This window comes from Ixodes scapularis, unplaced genomic scaffold, assembly GCF_016920785.2.
Source record: "Ixodes scapularis isolate PalLabHiFi unplaced genomic scaffold, ASM1692078v2 PGA_scaffold3__209_contigs__length_174095766, whole genome shotgun sequence".
Lineage (NCBI taxonomy): Eukaryota > Metazoa > Arthropoda > Arachnida > Ixodida > Ixodidae > Ixodes > Ixodes scapularis.
The window spans coordinates 123891568-123903119 of record NW_024609868.1 but is presented as its reverse complement, the minus strand read 5'-3'; the positions used below and the strand labels follow the sequence as shown (position 1 = coordinate 123903119).

The following is an 11552-nucleotide window of genomic DNA, read 5'->3' as shown; positions in this document are numbered from 1 at the left end:
GCTCCGTTGTCGAACTGCCAGGCTCTGTGAGTATTGTGGAGGCTATACCTCAAAACAAAGGTCCGCATTAGCTGGTGACAAAATACAAAGATATCTATTAGAAAGATACAGATGATCTACTATTTCTTATCACGAGCTGCACCACATCCACAATAACTCCGTAACTGTATTTGGAATGTGCATATTGCACGAACATTAAAGGAAATATTCACTTGCCCTCAACGTTTTCTTTTTTTTTTTTCTCTGCCTTCCTGAATGTTTGCAACGGTACCACACAGCGAAGAACTGTCGAATATATACATCGTACGGCAAGAAATTAATAATGAGAGCCCCAAACCACTGGAGCCCAAGTGAGCGTTTACTTAAACTTTGGTCCAAACTGACGATTAAAAGCAAACTTATGTGGTATGTTCTATGTGAAATAAAGCGTGTACAATGGGTTAATAATGCGGTGTTTTATTTCTCACTAATCAGCGTGATAGCTGGCAATGAGTGGCATTATCAGCTTTCAGTGCTGCTGGCACACAATAAAGAGATATCACGATGCCTGTCCTAGAATTCTTCTCAGATCACGAAGCGCCCTGTGAGCAATGAGTTATTTTTCCAAACGAAGCGGTTGTGCAGCGCGTATAGCTCACTTGGTCAAATTGCTTGACTGGGAATCTAGCGTTTCCCGTAGTCTCGAAGTTGTCATTTCGTAGCTTCACCACTGCAGCACAGTTCGTTTGGGGCCAAGAGGTAAATGTCATTATATTGATGGGTTTAAAACGTTTCGTCTAAGTTCAAAGCATGTTCTTTCTTTTTTGTTGTTGTAATTATAGAGTTTGATAAATTATATAAAAAATTAAACTATGTTAGGTCTACACGTCTAAGTAAGCTGTGTCATTGCCCTCTTTTATCTTGACTCCAGTCTGTACCTCGCGGACTAAGAAAGCCTCACAGGCAAATAGGAGTCAGTTTTGAGACCGATTTTGACACATGTGCAGCGATCACTTGCACACATACTCGTCGGCTTGGCACTGTCCTTCTGCACGCGAGAGAAATAGAGTTCCACTTTGGCACACGCAGACCTGGTACACGTTTTGGTACGGACTTCCCGAGGAGGCAGGAAGTGCTGTTCGGAGGTTCGGAAAGACAATCCGGTCTGAATCCAGTTGAACCTGCGTTTGAACAAGTTGTATAAATATAGCGGACACCTAATGCACGTTCTTTAGTGGTAAACAAATAATTAATCATTACCACTCACTATTTTTTTAATTTGTTTTTAAACGCAACCCGCATAGAGCACAAGCTTTGCTCGAATTAAAAAGGTTTTTACAAAACGACTGTGCACTTGAGGTATGTTAAATTATCAATAATTTGATTCAAAAGGCAATCCGGATATAATAAATACGTCCGTGCATTGGCGCTATGTAACCAAAGCTTGCGAGGATTTGTACAATGCACTGATTGAAACAAAACAGAAGCACAGGTTTTCAGGGTTAGGCCATCATTCGTCTAATAATGCGCAAGTCTACGCGCAGGCTAAGACGTTAAGATAATAAATAAAAGATCCTATAATGCTGATGAATTCAAGCAGCGTAATTTCTAGTGGTTTTGTTATTTGTGTATTCTTCACGGGAATAAGAAAAATTTAAGTAATTTTGTAAAGAATACTCGGCGAATGTCCTGTTTTTAGATGAATGGATAGGTATGAAGATACCCTGAATGGTGGAAGTTGTGCCTTACTATTAAATTAAACAAAGAAACTGGTATTGAACATGACTTTTGACATGTCGACAACGCTCCTCAGAAATAATGACAAACGAATGGGGAGCTTAATGCTACAGGATGTCGACACCTTTTCACTTCTCTTGAAGGAAACAAAATGACATTGGGCAACTTATAAATGCTTGCCCCAAGTGAATCACCACCTTGCTATGCGATCAGTGTCAATATGAAGAATACCACATTAAGTTGACGCACTTACTCAAAAGAAAATACGCAGTCATCAGCCTATAGACAAAATCTGCTAGGCCATCCGCAGTTGCTAATGGACCAGTATCCCTTCATTAGTGATATCGATTTAAAATTTAGAAGAGGTCATCAAAAGTTAACTTAGACAAAATGTGGTCCTCTCTGGGATGCAGGCATCATTGCCAACCAGGTGGTCTCGGTCCCCGTTTGTTGCGAACGTCTTAATAAACTTTCCAAAAATCACGTTTAGCATTTGAACCCGATAACTTCAGTTCTAACACTTTGTAATCTTATCCCAACTCTCACTAAAACACGACCCGATAGTAGAATTTGGTTTGGGTCTAAACGTTGGGCCTACGTGCAGATATACTTAACGTAGCTCACATGCTTTTGCCGTGCCCAAAGTGTATTTTATTTCCTGATTAGATACATTTTGTTGATCATGTACTGTTCAGGATCTAGCCAGATATAGATATAAAATTAATAGGTCTGTTCATTATTTCAGGAAATCAACCTGCTACGTATGTTTCATATTAGGCGCAGCTGGTCATTTTATTTTTTAAAAATTATAGTTCTGAGTCTGAAAGCACGAGTTAACTCTGTAACAAAATTGAGATGCTACAAGTACCTTGCCCTGCTTTTGTCTCGGCATGATATTTTTTCTTAACAAAAAGTAAACAGAAGAAGAGGGGATGAGACCGTCGGTGAGAGGCGCCAATATACCTGCCACGAGAAATAAAATTTAAAGCTGCCTTTGAGATTTGTCCATGTCAGTTTGTCTCGCCAATGTCCTCATACATTTAGTCCCAGGGTTATCATCTCGGTTCGTCTCTATCTTTTCCCATGAATCACTGGACGTCCAGACAGCAAACCTGTCAATGCATGCTAACGCCCGCCTGAGCAGATGGTTCGACTGATAGCCAATGATGTATTTCCACTTCTGAAACGTGACTCTCAGATCTTGAACTTGTTGAAGACATAATCTCAGACATCCGAAACCCGATCTCAATGAGATGGCTGCAAACCGGCAAATTATATTAAATATAAAAAAAATAATGGTTACTCAAAACACAGATCCTATAACTTAAGAAATGTATTCCACTGTCAAGAGTGTCCTTTCCTTGATTTGTGGATTGGCGGTTCTTAGGGTATGGTGCCTGGAACGCGTCTCCGACTGGTGTGTTTACCGGTTTCAAAAAAGTGGTCCCTCGATTTCCGACTGATGACGTCATAGAAGTGTCATGCTGTCGCCTGTTGCGACCCTGGCGGCGCCCCAACAGTTGTGGTATAAGTGGCAGACGCCTGTTCTGCTGCAGATCCCTTGCCACTGTGACAGTTCACGGAAGCTGGAGCAGCTGGAAGTTGGGACGCCTAAAGGGACGCTGTGACGAAAGCGACACTCGCGTTCGCTCGTGCTTTTCGCCAGCATTTCTACGGCCAACCGCCAGGATCGCGACAGGAAACAGCATGACACTCGCGTCATTTGTTGCCACATTGGGACCCCTTTTGATGTATGGGCGGGATAGGACGCTAAACACACCAGTCGAAGACGCGATCCAGGCACCATACTTAGGGTAAATGTATCTCTTTTGGAAGCATCGCCATTTTCCGCACTAATTACATTTGTACGCAACCGAACTATCTCACTGTAAGGGTAACGATGTCCTCAAGAGCTCAAATGTCCTTAAAAGCAAAAAAATTATGTGTATGTTAGGAGTTTCTTATCAAAGTACCAAAAAAAAATATATTTCGCTCCATTTCGAACAGAAAAAAAAAATATTACTACGAATAGTTATAGAATATTGCTCTAAATGACACCTGCAGTGTTCCTTTCTGGGAAATCCTAACTCCCAGCGTATATATCTACAGATTATAAAGACGCGTTCCTTATCATGCTGAAGCGTCCCATATACCGTAGGTGCTGATATCTGGAATGCGTTGCAGGGGAAGCTAGTGTAGGTACCAGTTACGCGTATTGTGACTATTTAAACGCGGAATACCTCAAACGCTTCGCGAGATTTTGAAGTAAGAATGAGCATCTTTGTACAAGATGGCTTTAACCCGAGACTAGAGCAGAAGTAGAAAAAAAATTAACAGTGGTCGAAAAAGAAACAGGGCCAGACAGATTTCGTTCTGTCGGACTGGTTTTCTTTAATCCCTCACCTAAAGAGTGAATAAATAAAATTATTAGCTGAGCCAGACATCATCTGTTTCTGCTTCTTTTTCGGCCACAATCCAACATTTCTTTTCCTCCTTCTGTCCAAGTATCGGGTTAAATTCATGATAATAAACTTCCACCAGCTCGCCTGCGCACTGACTGTATTTCCGGTAATCAACCTAGTTTTTCTTGTAAGCTCCTCGCTCTAGCCAATTGGTTGCTCCTAGATCATATAGCGTGACTCTGGCGGTTCAGTTTGTTCCTGGGTAACGTTTACTCAATAGAGTGCGCAAAAGTGCTCAGACCAGACATTTCTAAGGACAGATACTATACGCACATAAATTTCGTTGCTGACATCATCCGCGTGTATCTACAATGTTCAGAGCTCGACAAAACGAAAGAGACCAGCGGAAATAATTGCTTTGTGCACGTGCGGTGACCCTTATGGTACCTAGACTAACCAAATAAAAGTACACTATAGTTACTCTCAGCTGGAGTATTTATATGCTGGCTGCATACGCTAGAATGATGGTGTGTGCTCCTCGTGAGGAGAAAAGGCAGTTCATGTAGGCGGTCCGCTGGTCCATTTCGTTTCGTTGATAGCCGTACTTCTGCGATCAAGCGCAACACGAGAACCTAATTTACTTGGTGTTCAGCAATTTCGCCGGAAGCAGTTACACGGACGCCACCCCGTCATACGTACAACGCAAGCATACCTCGCCCTCTTTTGATTTCAGCGTGAGGTTGCGATGGCAGGATATGCCGATATCGCCAGCCCTGGATTCGACGAGCACTCCTTGAGGTCCCTGGACCACTAGCCTCCTGGTGGGAGATTCCAACCTGCAAAGATTATCATGATTTGTTTTTAAAGACAACACCGTCTATTTACACGATCGCGTAAAAGTGGACGCGGTACTTAACAACTGAAAATAAAAAAGCAGACACTGCTTGTACTGGAACCTCCATATTTAACACAATTAGTCCTTACATTTTATGCGGCGCGAAACTATAAATGTGATTCAAAGGCCATTTTCATATAAAAATGCTGGATATTATTATACGCGGCATGGGACTATTTTGTGAGGTAATTACATACCGAACTCATGGCGCCTTGTAAGCGCTGTCTTTTGCAACTGGTGCTAGCTCAGCGACTATGCAGAGAACTAGTTGTCACGTGATGGGACATACCCACGGACGTGAAGGCGGCCCGGGGGTGGGTGGGGAAGGGGGGGGAGTTAGGCCAGTACCATTAGGAGACAAGGCCTGCGCCATTTCTTCTCTCAAGTCGTCATTAATGGGTCAAGGCAGCGCCATCTTGCTCACATCCACGACACCGCAAGCGTGACTAGCAGAATCTGACAACGAGCTTATGTAATGCTAGCGCGGCACGGTGGCGCCAAGATGCAAGCCGCTGCCGTTTAGCCGCATTCCCTCTTTGAGAATTAGGGCGCTGTTTAATTTTATTTAATTCCCTCAAAGCGTTCGAAGGTATTACATGACGGGGGAACAATAAACAAAAACACATTGATCACAATGTACATAAAGTTTAGAGAATTGTTTCAAATTCTTAAATAAACAACAAAGAGGAGGAAGCAAGAGCTGTGTACCACTTCACTGCATAAAGGTAAAATAAGTGTAAAAATTTGACGCAAGCACCTTTAAATTGATTACAATCAGAAATGTTTACCGCCCTTTCGGGTAGATCATTTTATTCCTCAAAGGAGTCTCGGAGCACTGCTTGGTGCGACATAAGGGCTACCTGATTTTGTGCTGGTGGTCGTGCCTAGGGAAATTTCGGTGAGGAGGAAGTAAAAGCTGACTTCTAAGAAGCGGAATATGGCAGAAAAGTAGGTGAAGAAGAAGGAATCGCGATACTTTGCCTATGTTGCATCATAAAGATACGAGGCTAGACGTAAACGAAAAATGCCTAAAAAGAGAGCCAACGGCTTTTTTTATATAGATTTGATATTATTAATTAAGCAGTCCTGCTAGGTACTTTAAATTAGGACAGCCAGTTCTATCATCGAACGAACGAAGGACTTATAACCAAGCAAGCGAACCTCCAAAGCTGGCAGATGCAAATGTTTTCTCAAATAAACCAAGGTACAATTTGCTTTGCTAATTATGTATTCAATATGCAGCTTCCAATCCAAATTTTTTGTTGCAATGACTCCGAGATACTTAAAATTGCTTATTTTTTTAGATTGAAACCGTTTTATTTCTAGTCAGAGTTAATTGTTGTTTTCTTCGTAGAAAATGTCGGAGGTTTAGACTGAAATGATGATGCCCATTTGCCAATGCTCGCTTCATGTTACTGAGACAATCATGTCACGCTGCAGGGTCAAGGTATCATATTTAGTAATTATACTCCTATAAATTACGCAGCCGTCTGCGAAAAGTCCGATTTTTGAACAGATACAATTTGGGAGATCATTAACACAAAATAATAAATAAACAAGCCGGACTTTTCTCTAAGGAACACCTGATTTTACTGTAATTTGTGAGATGAATCATAACGAACTGACACTGACGGAGGTCTGTCCTATACGAATGCCCTGATCCACAAAAGAGGATACTCTTTTTTCTTTTTTTTTTAAGTAAGCGCTGGCGTTGAACGCGGTCAGACGCCTTCAAATGATCGGCAAAAAGAGCATCAGTTTGTGTCCGAGAATCTGTGATTTTAGAGTAACTCAGTAAGAATATCAAACAGCTATAGCTTTGCTCCAACGTAACGCGCGCGGCTCCGCGAAGTTACGTCGGCGAAAACCAGACATTCTAGAGTACGGTGTATTTACGCAACCGACGCGACTGGTGTCCTTCGGCGTGCACAGACCTCGTGGCGCGAAATGGATTTGCAGGTGATCTGTAGACATCTCGCACGGGCCACGCCGAAAACCCCGGACCAGCTTCCAAGCATGCATTAACCGCGCGCGCGAGCTTGTCATACAAACTGTGTACATAAAAAGAAAAAAAGTATCGTAAAAAAAGCGAGAGAGAGAGAGGTACCGTTTGAGAGTGCGTTTAGCGCATTATTGACCCTGGGGGGAAGAGCGCCGTGGAGAAGTCGAAGCAAGTTGAAATGGAGACAGGAGAGGCTTCTGACGTGTGCGGCGTAACCGACGTGTCGCAGCTGACTTCAGCCAGCGATCGCTTGCGCGGGGGAGAGGTCTGAGTAGCACCTTGAGAATGTCTACCGCTTTCAGGCCGGTGGGATATACCCAATACGACATGATGTGCAGGCTTTGTATGCCAAGAGTTATTGACTTGTCCGACCGCTCCGGGACCTTTCTTTTTTTTTTTAATTTGTGTAAACAATATTAATTAGCAAGTTACTTCCTGCATGAAAATGTTTCGGAGATGATTGCGTATTATATGGAAAAGTAACATCTGATAGCCACCACTTCATCATTCAAAAAGCCCTATATATACATATATATATATATATATATATATATATATATATATATATATATATATATATATATATATATATATATACAACGGGCATGGTGGCGGGAGGCCGAAGGCGTGGGTATATAACTGAGAAGAAAAAACCCTTAGTGAAAACAGCAACAACGGACGATTTAATCTTCGACGTTTCGGCCGGACTTCGGCCGAAACGTCGAAGATTAAATCGTCCGTTGTTGCTGTTTTCACTACGGGTTTTTTCTTCTCAGTTATATATATATATATATATATATATATATATATATATATATATATATATATATATATGTGACCGCAGAAAGGGTCGAATAAAATTCAATCTGGATATAACTGTGTGCATGCCTTTCTCTATAAAACAATCACCCACCAGATATATTTTTAAACAAATAAACAACACTCATTTAATAAATGTTTCAGAATAGAGTTGTTTATATGTTTAACCCACATCCTCCTTGTGTTGGCGTCGACATGTTTATTATTCATTAACAAAAGCTTCCAAATCTGCGGGTTTCTATCGACGAAACATTCGTAACTTTCCACAGGTTACGTTGTGGAAATGTATTATGTAAAAGAATTGTGATATCTATATTGCAATATGCCTGCACAGTGTGGGGCCCCCCAACTGGTACAGATATAAATAAATTAGAATTAGAAATTTAGCTGCTAGGTATATTTTACGGAATTCACAGAAAAAAAAGTAGAGAGTTTAGCGCGACGCACTCAAGATAATTGTTGAAATAGAGCAAACTGGAACGACCGCAGAGCAAGGCTTCTTTTGAAGATTTTCCACAGTGAATTCCCCTTCCTGACTGGCATCCCACGTGGAACCTAGCTGTTTTCCCCATATTATCCATCCGCGCCTGTGTATCGCCTTCATAAAGTGCGTCAATATAGGTGTAATGCCCGTGCCACACGGGCAACTCGAATAGCATTTACAACGAATGACATTTGAGCGGACGGCCAATCAGCGCGCGACACTCCGGGCGTAGCGCATTCCACGCGCGACAGATTGCGAGCTGATTCGTCGATCACACAAATGCCATTCGTTGTAAATGGCTTTCGAGTTACCCGTGTGCCACAGGTATTAGACTGCAACGTTTAAGAGTTAATTTTTTTTTTTTTTTTCGAACACGGTTAGCCAGTGAAACGGATCACCATTTGCGGTTGTCTCAGTTTTGCCGAACGACGCCGTTTATACTGCTTTGGAAACCATAAATTCATTTGACTGATATGATTGTGTAAAAGGAATTAAATCCATGCAGAAGACTAACACACAATATTACAATTATCTTCATGCTTAGGATCTGCAGACCTTGTTGTCCTCCGAGGGTTAGGGTTTCGTGTATCGTTTATTTTGTTTGATATGTCACGAATGTGACGATTTTCTTTTTTTAATGTCGCGAAATCTGTTGGGATGCTTTGAATGTCGCGAAATATTAAAATATTCATTGAATGTAACGAAAGATAAAAAAGAAAAAAAAAATTAATCCCCGCAAAATGTTATGTATTTTGTCGTATCTTTTTGGTGTTTGGTTCATAGCTTGTTGAAGATGATTACCTATTTTTTCATATTTATTTCTGTGTGTGTGTGTCACGGAACGTCAATTTTTTAGCTTATGTTAACGCGGTAACGCCAACGCCGACGCCGCGAAACCCGGAAACAGGCGCCTAAGAGCTGCGCTCTAAAATAATTACTCCAGTGACAGTATTTTTTTTTTCCAACAGAATTCTTTATATGCACAATTCAGGATTTCATATGAACGAACAAAAGACGCCACAATTCAATCCAAATATGCTATAAAGTATATTCCTACATTTATGACGCTACGCCTTTCCTAGAGCGCAGCTTTTAGGCGCCCGTTTCCGCGTTTCGCGGCGTCGCCGTCGGCGCAACCGCCCCGCTAAATTTCGCGGGATATTGAATTGCTGCTGAGGCCATGTGGCGTCAATTTTACAGCTAAATTTAGCGAGGAACTGTGGGAAAAGAGGAGGGATGGAAAAGGAGGAGGGGAAGGTACGGAGCAGGGGGAGGGGAGAAGAAAAAAGAGGAGGGGAGAAAAAAAGGAGGAGGAGATGTATACCCTCCCCCATTCCTTCTCAAGAGATGCACACAAATTTTGCATAACAGAGATTTGTAAACGTCTTTCATTTTTATGTAAAGTTCATCATGAATACTGTTGGACGTTATTACATAAAATATATTTAAGGAACATTCAATGCTTGAGCACAGCTACTCATCAAATAAACCATGACACAGACAGAAGCTATCAAAAATAGGTTTACCATTTTTTAGACCACCTGAGACTGGGTGGAAGAAACACGACGACGTCTCTGAGACGTAGTCGTGTTTCTTCCACCCAGTCTCAGGTGGTCTAAAAAATGGTAAACTTACACCAGCTCGCCTGCGCTTTAACTGTTTTTTTTTTTTTCAAAAATAGGTTATATTTTTTAGGCTTCCAATTTTTGAGTTTTACCTATACCTCTCGTGTTCAGAGTATAGAAACAGATATACACATGGTATATAGAAAAAGACAGCACTGATAGTTAAAAGTGGTACTTGCATGAGCTGCTGAAAGGTTTCAGCGCGTACGAGGGGAGTCTGCACAGAGCCGTCGAACCTAACACCACCCGGTCCTGCAGAGGAAAGTGTAAAATTTTTTAAAATATTATATTTTTTTCTTGCCTCTAATGCACCCAAAAAGACGGTCGTCACGTTTGCTCACAGTTTTAGCTGAACTGACGTAGTAGATACAACCGCTGAATCACTTTTTACTTTCAGTCGTGTTTCTTGGATGTCAAAGATAAAATGTGCCACTTTGGAGGTGCAGAATAGTTAAAGTCACAAAGATTCAAAGATAAGAAACGTAACAAGTTTCGCATTTCCCGATTGAAGAGACCATCGAAAAATGTTGATGCTCGGTCAGACTATTCTGATGGTCTAGCAGATTTTCCTCGTGGCTCATGAGACTTTTTAACAACGTCTGACGGTCCATCAAACCTTTCTGGTGGTGTCTAAATAACAACTGGTTCCTCAAGTATCGGGATTTCAACAGCAAATTTTACAACCTAGGCATGAAATACCTTGGTACTAATTATCCCAACGTCTGACCCATCTGTTCAAAACCCCTTACCTACGTTTTGATATGCATTCCTCTCGGCACACAGGCATTTCACCGATACCCTCGTTTAACCATCTTAAAGTAATCAGCACCTTCTCTAACACCCCAGGCATGAAGCCTCTGCCAGGAATTTCAGAACAACGTCCACCGACGAAATCATGAGCTTTCAGGATCACCTAAATAACTCGTGGTACTACGCCGTCTCCAGAGGAAAGTAAAAAAGAAAAGAACGATTCAGCAGACTTTAGGAGATGCCCAAGCGGAAAAAGTACAGGTCCCGTCAAAGTAAAACGGGGCGCCGGAGCGGCGACCGAAGTGCATCGCCGCGCTATCTAGCAGCGCCGGCTGGCTAGAACTGATAGGCTACATCTATCTGCGCATGCGAACGTGCCTTCCGCTGGGGCCTCCGTTTTCTTCTTCCAACCCGCACACTATCGGTGGTTCGAGCGGCGGAACGATCTTCCTAAGATCGACGCCTGATAGCACAAGGGGCGGTGCTCATCGACAACACTGGCCCTTTCCCACTTGCCCTCAACGTTATCTCCGCGTGTGAGCCGAACACCTAGCAGTGTTTATTGGAACAGCGTTCGGCAGCTCGGAGACGCCGATAATGCGAGGATCAAACAAGAAAGACGAAGGACACCGCGAACGGCACGCGCCCATGCGCAGACGGCACCTATCAGTTGCAGCCGGCGCTGCTAGATAGCGCGGCGATGCAGTTCGGTCTACAGGGGTCTTAATTCGGTCGCCACTCCGGCGCTCCGTTTTACTTTGAGGGGACCTGAACATAACTGCAGCTTGCTCGGCAAGGTGCGTGTCCTATGCGAAGAGCTGCACACTGCAGCTGTTTGCATAGGACACGTTCTGGGTCT

The 11552-nt window shown here is 42.5% G+C and overlaps 1 protein-coding gene across 1 annotated transcript in view; it reads right to left on the bottom strand.

Annotated features, from left to right (window-relative positions):
• Window positions 1-443: 443 nt before the first annotated feature.
• LOC8042322 (delta-sarcoglycan) overlaps window positions 444-11552 on the bottom strand; it is a 130495-nt gene continuing 119386 nt past the window's right edge. The window contains exons 6-8 of the mRNA XM_029987182.4: window positions 10123-10195; window positions 4831-4954; window positions 444-1160 (exon numbers count right to left, since the gene is read on the bottom strand). Of these exons, the coding sequence (XP_029843042.1) occupies window positions 990-1160; window positions 4831-4954; window positions 10123-10195 (368 nt within the window). The 3' untranslated portion in view covers window positions 444-989. The remainder of the gene's footprint in view (window positions 1161-4830; window positions 4955-10122; window positions 10196-11552) is intronic.